This window comes from Lutjanus erythropterus, chromosome 1, assembly GCF_056507025.1.
Source record: "Lutjanus erythropterus isolate fLutEry1 chromosome 1, fLutEry1.hap2, whole genome shotgun sequence".
In the NCBI taxonomy this organism is placed as follows: Eukaryota; Metazoa; Chordata; class Actinopteri; order Lutjaniformes; family Lutjanidae; genus Lutjanus; species Lutjanus erythropterus.
Window position 1 is genome coordinate 38,674,121 of NC_139317.1, and position 15,827 is coordinate 38,689,947.

The window sequence follows — 15,827 nt, forward strand, 5'->3', positions numbered from 1 at the left end:
TTCCGGTTAAAAGGGCTGGAGGAGCTACACTTGGTGGATGGATGAGAGTCAGCTGGGAAATCAAGATTGATAGAGATCATTAATAGGCAACCGGCTTGCTTGCAGAACTTCTATTCCCACAGAGGGACAAGAGGCTGGATGAGACACACACTCACAGAGGCCCCACACAGCAAGGATCATAAAGCAGCTACCTCTATAAATTGATTCTTTCAACAAGCCGAGCTCGATGAGAAAATCCATTTCCAGGCACTGTTAAACCCCTCATTTTGCAGCTGATCAGGAGAGAAAAACAAACAGCGCCTTTAATATACACTCGTCCTATCAGCCCTCGTATGATGATCAGAAAAGTACTTCAAGTTCAGATGCACTAGATGGCCAGAGGAACCGTCGCTAGCGAACACCCGAGTGGAGAAAAGAAGTGGAAAAAGATAATAAGGGAGGAGGATTCCTAAGTGCAGGGCTTCATTTTCCAATCCATTAGCAGGTGTAATGAATGTCCCTGTTTTTCCTTTCCTCCACACAAGCACAGAAAAAAAAGAAACGTATCCACTAATGGACACTGTAAGAGAGATTCAGAGGGAAACAAGGAGCAAACATCAACTGTGGCCATCGATCAAAGTCTGAAGAAACACAAACAACTTGCTGAACCAAACGCATACTAAATGAATCTCCCCATGGTCAAACGTCCACTCAGAGAAACAGTCTGGAATCGATGAATCACGCTCATGATCAGGGTTGCCAGGTCTGTGCAACAAAACCAGGCCAATGACAGATCAAAAACAGCAAATAAAACCAACGCTGGCAGGCACATCATATCTGTGTCTGATTATGTGGTGTGTGTGTGATGTGTGCCATGTCTGTGTGTGTACGTGCTTATCTGGAGTCAGTTTTGCAGGATTTAGGTATAACCGAATTATTTCATTTAAAATATGATGTATTTATAGATCTTTTAAAATGTAATTTGCATGCAATATAGGTCCGCCCAACGAACAAATAAAAATATAAAAATAAAAAAATCAGCCCGCAGCAATTGCACAAGAAAAACACAGACCATGTCACCCTGCTCATCATATCTACTTATTAAAGGGATAGATCTGATTTTCTGATGTAGGTTTGTATTAGGTACTTATATTAGCTATGGTAGGTGGCAGTTGGAACACCCCAGCTTTACTTTGCTATCAGACAACTGATGGAAAACCGCTGTTATACTTGCCAAATATTGTTCTCTCAACACCAACCAAACTCCCTAGGTAAAATCAGTAACTTTACCTTACAGACCAAAGGGGATTTCTGTTTTACTGCTGCCTGGATCTGTTAGTTTGTTTGTGTTGTTGTGTGACTTAGGAGTTTTCAAAGGTTAGTTCGGATTCACCCAAGTCACATAATACACACACGCAAACAGACAGAGGCAGTTGTGACAAACAACTCCCATGTTCTGCGGTGTAAAATTGCCTATGGAGTTTGGTTAGTTGCTTTATATGACAGCAGTTTCCCATTGGAAAAAGCTATCTCATAGCAAGGTAGAGCAGTGTGAATATTCTAAATATAGCATCCACTTAAAGTGATATTGATTTTTTGTGGACCTTTTTAAGTGGCTAAAATACCTTTTGTTGCTGACCCCATCTACAGCAGTTCATTGCTAAGCTTCCAAGCTGGTAGTCGTCTCTGCTTCTTCAAACTGGGAGCATGCCGACCGCTATCTACTGTGGCTAATACAGTGACTATGGGTAAGTACCTCATACAACACCACTTCAAATAATAGAAACTATCCCCTTGAAAGAGCCATGGCTTTCCATAAATTCAACCACTAAGGCACCTCCATGTTTGCAAAGGATGAAACATCAAGCATATCTTACTGATTTATGGAGCTGTAATGGGCCTCTGCAGATATGAATTAGAAAATAGGCCGTCTATCTATAATGCAATCTTGCGCCATGTGACACGATTAGACATGAGACAAATACACGTATGTCCTGGGACTCGCATGAGGAGGAATAAATGTGCAAGCAGCTGGTGAATTATTCAAATACCTGGTTTCCAAACAGGTTGAATCCATTGATGGCCTCCAGAGCGGCTTTAGCCAGGCCCACAGAACTGCAGAGATAAGAGACAAAACATACAATAAGCAGATTTCACTGACACCGATGCCCTATAGGGCAGATGTGAATGAATATTTTCAAAGAAATGCAATTCTGTGATGCAGGCAGTGATAAGAACTGTCAGCGTCTTTCAATCGTCAAACGCCCAAAAATACAAAACCGCATCGAGAATCTCTCTAGAATCTTAAACTGCTATCTGTTAGGATTCAATAAAGCCGACGGCTCCTGAGATTGTGGTCTACTGTAGATAATGGATCTCTTTAATAAAAACCTTATACTGAATTTCACACTGGCTGGCTACTGTGATTGCAATGCAGACTAAATGTGAATCAATTTCACTGTCATTTTGTTTCTCTTTCTAGTCTGCCAAGATTTCCCTGGAAAAGAAAAGGAGGGGGGTGGGAAATTGCCGGAAACTTGGCGATGACTGGCGGTAGATTTGCTGACATATCAAAATGTATTCAATGCCATTAGTGAAGCCTGAATCGATGCTTAAAATACAGAGGACAGCTGGCTAACTCAGCCCGGAGAAGAGCTCTGCTGCTCTGTATTACAAAAATGGCCAGTACTGGTCAGCAAGACTGTCAGCAGCCCGCACAGTGAAAGCAGAGATATGATGCCTGGTGGGGAAACAGGAGGCTAAAAACGTGATACTGGGAAACATAACTAAAACAGCATCATGATGCAACAGTTTCAGCTGACAGTTGGAGATAAAGATTCGAATGATGAAAATGTTGCTGCAGACTGGAACTCAAACTGTAGACTGCACAACAGTATTCTGTTACTCTTACACTTGTAGTTGATATGCCAGTTCAGGTCATATTGGGTTAACTGCTGCGTACGTGAGGGAGTTGGGCCCCTCTGGACAGCCCCCTCTCCCCAAGTTTGCTGTGTGTTTATTAACAGCCAAGGCGGTCATTTAAAAGTTTTCAATTTTATATGTGCAGTAACTTTGTTGAATTAAAGAAATACAATGCTGCTCATATTTTCATTTAAAATGTTTCTTATGTAAATTAAAGAGAAAGCAAAGAAAATGTGATTGATTTTGCCTTTTTCAGCCAGGCAGTCATACTGACCTCACAGAAATCAACACCGCTGTATTGGAGGTGCATCTAAGTTTTTTAGCTACTATGATTGTCTCTGTCAATAAAACTTCACATGTGGTCTTGATTTCAAATTCTCAACATTAAAATACTAATAATTAATTATGAGACTAAAATAGCTGGTATTTTTAGCTGAATTTTTGAGTTAATGCTCTCAGATCTTGAAACAAAGTACCCTTATTTATGACAAACAGCAATGTTTACAGCTGGTGTGATTTTTGTATTAGTCTCCAGCCTTTTTCCATCTGCCATGACTATTTTTTGTGATGTTCTTGGTGAAAATGTTAAAATAACATATTTATAGTCTTATTAAATACATTTAACTGCTTTTCACTCTTAGTAAATCTAGATTAATGTAAAATTTGAATTGGATCACTGATGCCTATCATCCTGCAGAAAAATACTGCTGTGAATATATGTAATCAAACAAGCGATGGTATGCATAATTGATATATATTTATATAATATATAAATACATTTTACAAAATCTACATTTTGGTCTCCACCAATGTCTAAGAGAAATATCTGGCTCTTTAGCTGCTAAATGCTCCTTTATGTTCACCAGGTAGTTGTCAACTTTGTGTACAGTGTACAAAAAATACTACCTGCTGATGTTGGCAGCAACAGGTTGATAAAAGCAGTGAGACTGAACCAAACAGTCAAGTTGTAAAAAAACAAAACAATCTGATGGACGATGCTAAAACAGTCCATAAAGCTCAGAGGAACTGCTGTAAGGTGACAACTGCTTGTGGTTTAGCCACTATGTGTGAGCCATTTTACATTACACACAGTCATTTGATCCACTGTTAATATAAAAGTACTGATTAGAGTGTCTGACACAGGGGCCCTTACACAGGGCCAATCACATTTTCCAGGGCAGGATTTGCTGTAATTGAAACTGTATTTAAGCTGCCCAAACTCCAGATTAAAATCAATATTATTAGTCATTACTTAGTAATCAAATTACCAAAAACTGAACCAAGAAAACCTCTGACTTTTGGAGCCCTAGGAGGTTCAGGGCCTTAAGGCAATTGCCAACTTTGCCTAGTTGGCAAACCAGTAACTTTTATGGCAGACAGTCAGTAGAGTAGGGACGGTAACATACAGAGGAGTAATATTTGAAATATTACAGCACATTTAGACTCTGGCGATTTTAATTTGTACTGTTGTAAAGTGAATGAAAAAGTGGTGATTATGAATTGTGTTGAAATATTCATGAATATATGAGCACAGTCCTGTTTTTATATTTCTAATAAAATTATATTTAACTCATCATGACTTGAGACACTTCAAGAAATCCTGATGCCTACAAGATTAGATATGCTACTTTAAATGAAACAGCCGCAGTCTAGCCGTTCGACCGGGCGGGATGATAAACATGAGGCAGAAGCAAACAAAATGAATCATTTGATTTGATATGGATAAATGAATCCTCTGCCAAAATGAATACGTCCTTTCCCGCTCGTTTCCACAGAGCCTTTTTCTGCCCACTGGCATTCTGGGACCAGAAATGACTGTTCAATTTGATGATTTACACAGATCCTGTTTACATGGAGCCATTTTGAATCTGCCCCCTGCCACAGTTCACTGTTTGCATACAGCATGTTAATTGGTATTACGCAACTACATGTATAAGCTAGCTCGCTAATTGTGGAAATCCAAAGCATGACCTCGAGGGAAGGAAATACAAGGAGCGCAAGACACAGTGCCTCTTCACTACATCGAATTTGTTATCTTTTCTTGAGGACATCTTGGCAAGCTGCTGCCAATAGCCTTGGATTGTTGGAGAAAGAAAAAAAACATGCTTCCCAGAGATAAGCAATGGCAGAAATTGAGGATCTTTATCAAGACTCTGAGGGAGGAGAGGGAGGCCAGTCCGACCTTGGATGATAAATCAGTTAGGAGAACGTAACAAAAACTACAATCTGAGTTCACTGGCAAAGGACAGTTGTGGTGTTTTAACACTTGGCCCAAAATCCTTATCTTCATAGCGGTAAATCGTTCAGACTGTTCATCCATCACAATTTTCCTCAATACAGGTTATTTTGCTCACTGGTCTACTTGTTTGAAAGGGCAAGACAGAGAAGAGATCACAGTCCAATTTGATGTGATATGGAATATGATGTTAGAAATGTGTAACTATGTTTAACTTGATTTCTTTATGAGTTGTAAGTGGATATTTATTTACTTGACCTTTACTTAAACAGCGTGGTCTCATGAGGACTGATGCTGGTTGGCCAAAACAACCGCAGGACTAACATAACAAGAAAGGTCTGATTAAAAAAGGGGGGTAAAAACATCAGCTGGATGCGCTGCTTGTGGCTTCATTATACACACACACAAGTCCATAATTTCTGACAGTGATTGATATATTTATAGGCCAGAATTTTTCATGATATAAATTCGGAGTTTCCAAAATAAAAGCCCCCCATGTTTACCTTAATATAAAAACTTGAGGTGTTGAAAAAACACATTGGGCCTCATGCAAGAACATTTTCGAATTATTATCTTTTTTTGTACAAAGGGCTCATACGAACGTGCCACGTCAGCTTCAACAAACGCTCGTAACTTCAGATAAATGTGTAAATTATCCACCTGTGTGTATTTGAGTGCACATGTGTGAAACTTGTAAATTAACATAATACTATGTATGGCTATGCTTCCTGCGCCATATGTCAGGAAACGTTCATTCATGAAAATAGCATCAAAGACAAAAAGAAGAAGAACTTTCGCTTTCAGAGGACCGTAAAGGAATATCTGTCATTCTAACAGCGTCAGCAGTGGCATTCAAAGACCTGCTAATGCAAGGAAACAGGAAAAGTGAGTGCTGTAATGGCATGTTACCGGAGGGTTGGACTGTCACTGAAATAGGGGACATGTCTTGATATGAAAATGACTTCAGGAAGAAAAAAGCACTTGTCACAGCCACAGTAAGGGGCAATCAATGACTAAAGCGAGAGGAGAAAAGTGAAAAACTTTGGTCCATAATTTTTGACGGTGTTTATATATGTTTATATTCAGGACCAGTGAGTTATTGTTGTTTTTAATTACCTTATTTGTGTTATTTGCTTCATTGCTGTCCCGAGACGTTTTAATTCTGGTTGGTGGACATTAAAACATACAATTTCCAGAAAAAAAGTACAAATTAAAATAACTACACTTGTGCGTTTCAGTCCTTATATTTCATTTAGTGTTTAAAATCTTTAAAGCTTTCTCAGGGTCAAAACAAATGTGATGTCTGGTTTTTATATTAACAATGGATTAAATGTGAAAGTAGTGACTGACTCAAAGAGATGCATCACCTAACTCTGCAGTTCCTCTCAGCTCTGTGGAGTATTTTGGTTTTATAGTTCCTCAATGTGTAAATAAACCACTGTTTGCTTAGACACTGGCTATATCAAATTTATATAGTGATAAAACTTTTTGTCAGCGTTTTTACCGCTTGCATTGCCTCTAATTGTCCAAAAAATGATTCATACTGGTGATACGTTACAGATTTTAACTTGTGTGTATTATAGTCTGCAACTACTGCTGTAAACTGTAAACTCCATCTATTGTTTTGGAAAATCTAATTTATCTCGTTAGGAGCTAGATTTTGCAGCAGGTTGCAAATTTGTTGAGATACTGGTTTTATTTTGGCACTGGATGTAAAAAGAATGCATTACATTACAGACATAAGACACTTTATTTGTCATTGTGGACATACAATGAAATTATGTTTTGTAACTCTCAGAGACCAGCAGCAACAGAAAAACAAAATAAACAAACAGGATCAAGATAAATATGAGGAGGTAGCATCCTCTACAGGCACTTGGATGAGGCAGGTAAACAGTGAAAACAATGCTTTATAAAATGTATTGCACAACAAATTACATAAAACATTCTGCAGTCCTTGGTGCTCAACAGCTATAGGAGGGTGGAGGGTGGTGGAAGAGGCTACTGTACAGCTCTGGGGAAGAAGCTGTTCTTCAGTCTGTTAGTTCGCGTTTTGATGGCTCTATATCACTTCCCCGGTGGAAACGTTACTGATGTTACTAGCCTTCTTGTGTGGACAGCAAGCATACAGTGTGTCCAGGTTTGGGAGCCCAGTCGCCACACTCCTCTGTTCTGTTTTAACCACCCAGATAAAAGGGCACAGTGGCAGAGGATTCTCTCTGTGGCGCCTCTGTTAAATTTTACTAGAAGCTGAGGGGGGAAGTTTGGCCTGTTTGAGCTTGAGTTTGAGGAAGTTGTCTTCAGGTGTTATACGGGATCATGAGAGGTCATTTGGATTCCCAGGAATTTCATGTCGTTGACACTTAATTCCTTGTTTCCTCCCTGACTCTCCTAAAGTCCACAATAATTTCCTTGGTTTTTGTTGTGTTTGGGACAGATTATTGTCTAAGCACCACTTGAACAGACATTGGACCTCCTCATTGTCTTCTCATTGTTGGATGTAAATCCCCCCCAAACTTCACTAAAGTGTTAGAGGAGCATGAAAGCAGATTTGTAGGTTTTCCTTGGAGCAGCAGGCATTAGTGTTTAGTGTTTAGTTAATTTGAATAACAAGAACTCAGTAGTAATTATCAATAATGCAAGTTGAAATATCTAAAGTGAAAAGAAGTGCTTGATCAAAATTAAACAATTACAGCTTATTTGGAGATAAAATGTAAAGAAATCAGCTTCACAAAAAACATAAGAGATACGGCTAAAATAATAACCATTTGTAGGAATCCAAAGAAAAGCTGATAAAAGTTGTTTAGCATTTAACAAATATTTCAGTCCCATAATCCTTGTTTTAAAGCAAGCAGTCAAAATTAAATTGAATTGTGCTTCAAAGCAGATTTATTTTCCGCTGATATTGACAGTGATTATAAAAACTTAAAAATATTAGTTATACTTATTGGTCTGTGTTCTGCTTTTGTAAGTGCTTAACTGTCTGACTTTAATACATTTACAACGTGAACAGACAAAAGAGTCTACCCAGACTTCTGCTGCGTCCTCTGTGGCCACTTAACACAATCCTGCTGGCAATGTTCAGAAATGGCAAACACAAGTGGAAAGGACAAATGTCTCATCAATCATAACAGCTTTTAGTCCAGAAGACAACACTGAAGACAAGACTGTGCATCTCTCATGCTTTGTACCTTCCATACCTATCATTTCATACCTCTTCATGCTCCTGATTCTAGTCCTATCATCACTTTTACACCATTCTTTCCTCCCATCACATCCCTCTTCCACGTGTCCATATCTCTGTAGCTGAATGCACTATTATTCTGTTACATCACTGCCACGCACAGAGAGTTCGTTAGGTTACAGAGGCATTCAGCGGTCCACTGCTCTCTTGTTGCTGTTGGTAGTGATTGTTTATTTCAGTTTTTTTTTTTAAGAGTTTCAACCCCCATGTTAACACACACCCACACACACTCTGCACCAGCACGGGAAATGAAATTGGACAAAAGCTAACATGCAACAGCAAAATTTACAGCATCACAGCGACTTGTGACACTGTGTAATCTATAAAGCTCTGCATATAAATATAAATATACTGAGAATCAATTTTTGCTACAGCGTGTTTCCCGGCAGCACCGAGGAGAAAATAAAACTTATCTCAGTCAAACTCTGTAGTCGTGGTGGTGTGGTAAACTGCCGCTGTCGCTGATGACAGCAATACAGATTGGTAAAGCATTGTGGGTGTTACAGATATGCCACTTTTATGATTAATACAAGGAAAATAAGGCTGGAAATCCTTTAAAGAGACCTCATATCAGCATTTGGCAGTTTCACTTTGCAACAACATGTAAATACCCACATTTGAACCAAGCTAGGGTTACAGCTGTACACCAATAACACGGTACACTATGAAAAACATGTCAATGACAAATAATGTCATAGAAACAGACATTTGTTCCATATGAATATTGCTCATTATTATTCAGAAAAAGTCAGCTCCACGATTACTTCGGCATACTCAAAAAAGATTGCATTCACTGTACTATAATTAATCACTGATACAATGATGAAAGATTTGAAATGTGAAAGAATGAAACCAATGTACCCAATTTAATGTGACTTCTGGTATAAACCACACCCACTTCTGGTTTTATCTCCAAATACAAATATATTGAGACAGATTGTTACCATGAAAACCATGACATTTTCTGTAACAGATAAAATCCCATACTGTTGCATATTTTGCACATTTGTTGTGTTGCTGAGCTGTCAACTGACCTGGAATGCAGCTCAGTGCTGCCGTTGTTGTATTTGCTGCCTCTCTCCCACATGCCATAGTCAGGCACCCTGTAGGCTCTTTCCACACAGAACACCAGATTCTGGATGAAGGAAACCTGCACGCAGAAACACACACACACACACACACACATCAAACACAGGAAGGCATGGGATATTGGGAATGGATGCAAAACAGACAGCTACATATGGATAACACAGCATCTTACATATACGGACACACAAGTGCACTCATAGATCCAAGGCTGCGGGTAGAAAACATGTTTCCATACTGAGACACAATCACACAGTACATAATTTAAACTGCAGCTACTGCGCACTAGCGCCCGACTGATACATTGATATATCAGCCTATATTCTTTATACAGATGGTAATATACAGAATACAGAATAAACACATAAACAGACATGACCCCTCAAATGTGGTTATCAAACAGTTGTGACAAAGACACGTCACGGAGGCAGGATATTAACAACAACCTTTATTGTCCAAAATGATATTAGGGCACTGACACAGTAAACTTTCATCAGTATTTTTAATAATTATAAATAAATATAAATAAGAAACAAAAATAGAGCAAAATACATGCATATATTAAACTTGAATTAAAGGAGAAATCTGTAATATATTTACTATAATAAATCGTAAAATAACCATGATATCAGAGATTATGGAAACATGGCAACAACACTACAGCCGCAGTGTCCTCCTTTGAAATATCCAATAACTTGTGTTTTTCTTGGCCCGTTTCATGTTAATTACAGTTCAAGTTAATGCAGAATGTTGCCAAATCAGTAAGTCCGTTTGTGAGTCATAACAAATCATTGAGCAATATTTTAGTGGAGTCTGGCAGACAGTGAGACAGGCAGTCACTTGACTCCAACTCCAGACTGAGTATTTTCAGAGCAGTGGGCTTTTGTTTACAGGATAACGGGCTTAGTCTCACGCTGACAGACAATGGACAGTTATAAACAGCCGATCAACTTACAGTGGAGGACTGGTCGATGCTTGTTATTGTCAAATTATAATGTTGCAGGGCTCCTGCAGCCTGCCTGAGCTTCCTTAAGTCTGGAGAGGAGGGGGCGGCAGAAACAACTCGCTTCAACCACAGACTGTGTATTAAGTAGGATTTCAACCTATTTAATATACAACCCATGTCTCAACATTGCTCATTTTTGGGCATGCATATTGTACGTTTAAAGGATCAAATATACAGAAAATGCTGCCTACAAAACTAACAAATAATAACAATCTGCAAACTTTTCATATTACTCAAAATATATGCTGATACTGCAATAGGCCAATATCAGGCTGGTTGTATTGGCTAACTGATATGCACTAGGCTCTACTACACACACAGCAGTCAACACACTTACATACATACATATACTGTAAAGGGTGACCTTTGATATTGATCTGGTGTGAGGTGTGTAACTCTCCCTCTCATTATAAAGGTTAGTAAAGTGGATGAGAAAGCTTCAACACTCAGGGTCAAACTCCTCCTGCAGCTACACACAAGGTGTAATTAAGTAGTTAAGTAGTGCCGGTATGTGAAGCAGTCGCTTCATTGCCTTGTCAAGTGCCCATGACATGACACTGAATGGACACATATCACAGCATCCATTCATTTATAGCTAAATTTTAATTATCGGTGTGCCGCTCATTCATTATAGCCTTGAAAAACTCATCAGCAGTGTCCTTGATTTCATCACCAAACAAAACAGAGGCCTCGTGGCTTTAAAGCCGTAATGAGCGGAGTTGGGGAGATTCTCACATCTATCATCTGGCCCACACAGGCTGCGGAGAAAGACACCGTGTCTGCGGAGACATGTCAAAATCAATAGGCACACCTAGAAAAAAACTGAAAGGGAGAGACATAAAATGTGTGATGCCTTAAAGGCCTTGAATCATTAAAAAGACCTGAAAGTAGCGGTTGCGTGCGTGCGTGTGTGTGTGTGTGTGTGTGTGTGTGTGTGCTTGACTGATGGGAGATTTAATCTGAAATGACAAAGCGGGGGAGAGAGGGAGAGAGGGAGAGATGAGAGGGTGAAAGAGAAAGATAGAGAGAAGCAGATACAACCTGTGTAGGACTTAAATAGGCCAGTCTGTGAAGGAGGGCAGGGAAGGAGGGAGCAACGCAGACGACGAAGGCTGGGAAGGAGAGAAAAGGTGTTTGCCGCTTCTCTCGTTTGGGGGTTTTATGAGTGGTGTGATTAACGAGGGGAACTTTTTAGTATCTTAATGGTATCTTAATGAATGTTACTGCCCACCGGCCAAACAAGCCTCTCCGTCTCCCTGCCGCGAGACGACTGTCCCTGCCAGTTCTGCCTCTTTTTTTTTTTTTTTTTGGTGCGTGTGCACATGGGCACATTTGCTGAAGCCTACAACATGTGCTGACACTTTTACTCGTGTGCCAGCAGCACTCAGACTGTGGAAAAAAAGAAATGCGTACACGTGTATTATGTGAAAAAAACAAAAAAAAACAGACGGGCTAATGAGACGCTCCATTTCATGCTGCTTGAAACTGAAAATGGCATCTGGAAGGAGGTCGATAGTGCATCTTCTCAGAGGACACGCAGCAGCCTTTCTATACCACCTCAAGGAAGAAAAAAATACTGCAATGCAGCTTCCAGCTCAGTCAAGTAAACGCCAATGGACTTCACAAGCAGTGACAGCTAACAACAAACTCATAAATGATGCCGTAATAATGTGATTAGTCCAAATGAAACGCTCTTCACACTGCGTTCCGTAAGAACACAAATCACAAGTCCTTTTTGCTCACTGGATCTGATGTTTGTTAATAGAAGGATCGGGGTAGGGGGATGCAGGCTGCTTCAGCTTGAATTATGCAAACTAATAAGCAGAGTTTAAATATGCAAATAAAAGCTGCTGCACAAAGAGGACTGCCCTCATAAAAAAAAGTTCTAGTGTAAATTTGTTTGCCATCAGCGGTGAGAAATGGGGAAAAATGAGAGGTTATTAGGGAGGGTTTTCTGTAAACAAAGTGAAGCCTGCAAGCACTAATTGGTTAGTGGCAAAATGTTTTTACCATGTCCTTATTTTCTTAAGATAAACCCAATCTAGTCAACAAATGGATTCCTTTACCAGCGGCACAAATTTTGCCGCTCCGTGGCGGTAAGTAAAGCTGTGAATGAGCAGACTATAAAAACTAACAGAATTAATGAAGTTCCAACTGCTCCTCAGGGCCACACAATAAACAGCACAGTGTGTAAACTCCAACAGCCAAGTCTTCTCGCCGTTTCATCAAGAGTCCAACATGAAACGGACAAAAAGTGACGCCGGACAGATACATCAAAGTCTGGAGAAGCCATTCACAGGGGCTTGTCAGTAATAGTCTGGCTTGGTTTGCTGCCAAATAAGATGTTACCGGTTCGATTCCCAGGAGGACATTTAAGCCTCCACAATGAAATCATCTTAATGTTTCCCTGTTGAAAGTCAATTGAGCGGCTCAGCAAAAATATAAATGTGAGCTGGGCTATAAAAGTGAGATACTGTCCCCTGATCCTGCATTTGTGTCGGCTCTGGAATATCCGAAGGGGATTTAGGGTACGTATTACTGGCTTTACAAAACCTCTGGTCGCACTTTATAGTATCTGGTCAGATCTAAAGAGGACTGCATCCCATAATTCAAGATTTGTGAATCTCATTGGGTCCCGCAATTTGTTTTAGAATAAATTATATTTTTCAGTGATGTATTTTCATAATGTGCGTATTCATGCGCATGCATACAGACTAACAAAAGTCAAAAATCTTTCTCATAAAGATTTCACTTTAGAGATGCTTCAAAACATGTTGTTAAGTCACATTTGGAGAAAGAAGATTTAGGACCTATGTGACACTGTACTTAATACTAGCCAGTGTGGTACGACATGCTAATAATAATGCTAACAGGTCAAGGTTTGACATTTACTATTTTTACCATTAGCAGTAAAAATAAAAGTTCAGCTGAGACTGATGGGGGCGTCATTAGTTTAACCCATTCAGATCCGCCGTCTATTCAGTTGGACAGTCATCAGGCTACACTCAAATGCATCCTTGTTTGATGGATGTCTATAAGCCAATCACAGTGTTACACCTCTTCTAAAGTGGACGGTACTAGAGTAAGGACATGCGCAATTTGTCAACTTAATAATTGAATGCTGTTTCCCTCACTAGTCAGCACCAGAAATACTAGTCAGTTAAGCTAATCATTAATATTTCATTAATGCATAACACTGGCTAGTTGTTGTCTCTAAGATGTTATGCAACCACATAACGCTGGTAGACAGCAGCCCCTCTCATCCTGCACTGATGGCCAGATTTTGTAACCCAGCAAGGTGGAAAGCAGAAAGTGGGATACAGATGACATCTCAAAACTAGTGTGGTTTGGCAACATCTTGATCAAGAAAATGAAAATTAAGTTATAAGTGTCAGACTAAACGGTCATAGAACTTGACTGGACCAATGCACAATGCAATGCACATTCAGCACAGACATGTGGACGTTAACCTGGAAGGAGAGCAGTCTGCTGGTGGTAGCACTTCTAACATTAGCCACACTGTGTGGCAGCTATTGTTAGCAGCAGCTAAACAATGTGATATACTGCAACATTATTTACTGTCAGACGCTGTGATCCTGCTCGGTCTGAAAAGTGAAGGCATTTATTAAGTTGCTGTCATGTATGGGGCATAATGTATAATGTTTCTTAGTGCACAGGACAAAGTGCCACACATGTCAACAGCATTTACAATTTGGTAAATGAAGAATGTGATTAATGGCTTCAATTTGCTTAACACATGCAATATTTTTTCAGAAAATGTTTAACCTAATTAATTGTGCTCAATTTTGACTGCTTACTGAGTGATTTCTTACTCTTAGACTAGTCAGCTAAATTAAAATATCCTTTTAAGTGATACGAAAAAGAAAATCCCTATAGTAGAGCTATACACCATTTCTCTGCAATGTTTTTTGGGGGGGACCAGTAATGAATCAGTAAGATTCACTATTTTGGGACCATGACTGTGAATTCATTCCAGTCCACAATAATTGTTGATATATTTCAGTTTGGACCAAAGTGGTGGACCAACCAGCAGAATAACAGTCAGATGTTGCAAACCCTAGAGCCACAAAAAAAAAGACATGAAGATATTGAAAATTTAAATGATAATACTGAAGCATGGCTTCAAAATGCAGTAAGAAATCATCTCAGAGGTTATTACACATGCAATTTAACTGGTTTTCACTCAATCTATAAAGATATGTATTCTACATTTAAAACAGAGTGTAGTGGAAAAGCAGCATGTTACAGAGGAAACAATATTCATCCTGGGTAAATGTATTTTTGTTCAACGTGTAATTATCCGTCAATCTGTAAGAAAAGAAGCTGTTTTAAACTGTCTGGGGCTGAAGATGGACACTGATTGCTGCCAGTGGATTAGCCTGAAAATATCAGACCAATAAACAAGACAGCACTTAAATCCCCAACGTCCAGAATCAATCACCCCGGCAGTCATCTTGGCGTCTTATTTACCTCATCAGTGTTGTAAATGATCTGCAGACCGGAGCAGATCATCTCCACCAGGTACAGCAGAAACAGAGAAACAGCATCGATCTGCAGCAACGACAGAGGGGAAGGACACAGAGGATGAGATACCATTAAAAAAAATTACTGCCATTTGTTCACTATGTGATATTTCCATGTGTCAATACAGTTGTCTTCGATTTCCTACATGGTGGAGACATGAAGACATGAGCTTTATATTAGCTATTAGGCCTTTGTCATTAGACTGGTGTCATCAATAATGCAATTTACTTCAAGGTAAAGTTGTTGGAGAAGAAAAAACAGCCAAGAAATAAATGGACGTAGAGTGCATGCGTAATATCTATACAGCTTTGGTGACTTCTGAGTTTGTCTTTGTCACAGGCTTTATTATTTTGATTTTCTATCTGGCTCTCTTGATGTATTGGCGATCCTTCACTAGAAATGTATTCTCCATCCGAACGTTATGCACCAAATTGACCTCTGTCAATACAATTGACAGAAGAATAAGCTGTTTTAGTGCCAGTTTAATGCACATCCACCTCTGAGTCAACTGAGGCAAGTCAATTTTCCAACCGTATACCAACGACAGCGTGAAGAAATGAGCCCTTTTTATGAAAATTTTTCAACGACACTCAAAAACAAAAGAGATCGATTGTCTAATTTGTTCATCCCATTGTTCATTCATCTTTAGCGCGGTTCACTTCTCCTAGAGTTTCTTCCCTGACCCCTGCCACTGAATTCATATTGTTTCATCAGATATATGACCAGAAATATAATATCGGAGGGATTTTACTCTACCGTCTTTAAAACAAGCAATAAAACATGTCTCTTTAAGAAGCTTAAACCTTTGT

General features: G+C 39.3%; 1 protein-coding gene across 2 annotated transcripts in view; it reads right to left on the bottom strand.

Annotated features, from left to right (window-relative positions):
* The window catches only part of phkb (phosphorylase kinase, beta), a 156,557-nt gene that overhangs the window by 101,410 nt on the left and 39,320 nt on the right, over nt 1–15,827 (bottom strand). For both annotated transcript variants that reach the window (XM_084721285.1, XM_084721293.1), the window contains 3 exons: nt 14,965–15,045; nt 9,416–9,531; nt 2,031–2,094 (listed from right to left, as the gene is read on the bottom strand). In XM_084721285.1, the coding sequence (XP_084577411.1) occupies nt 2,031–2,094; nt 9,416–9,531; nt 14,965–15,045 (261 nt within the window). The remainder of the gene's footprint in view (nt 1–2,030; nt 2,095–9,415; nt 9,532–14,964; nt 15,046–15,827) is intronic.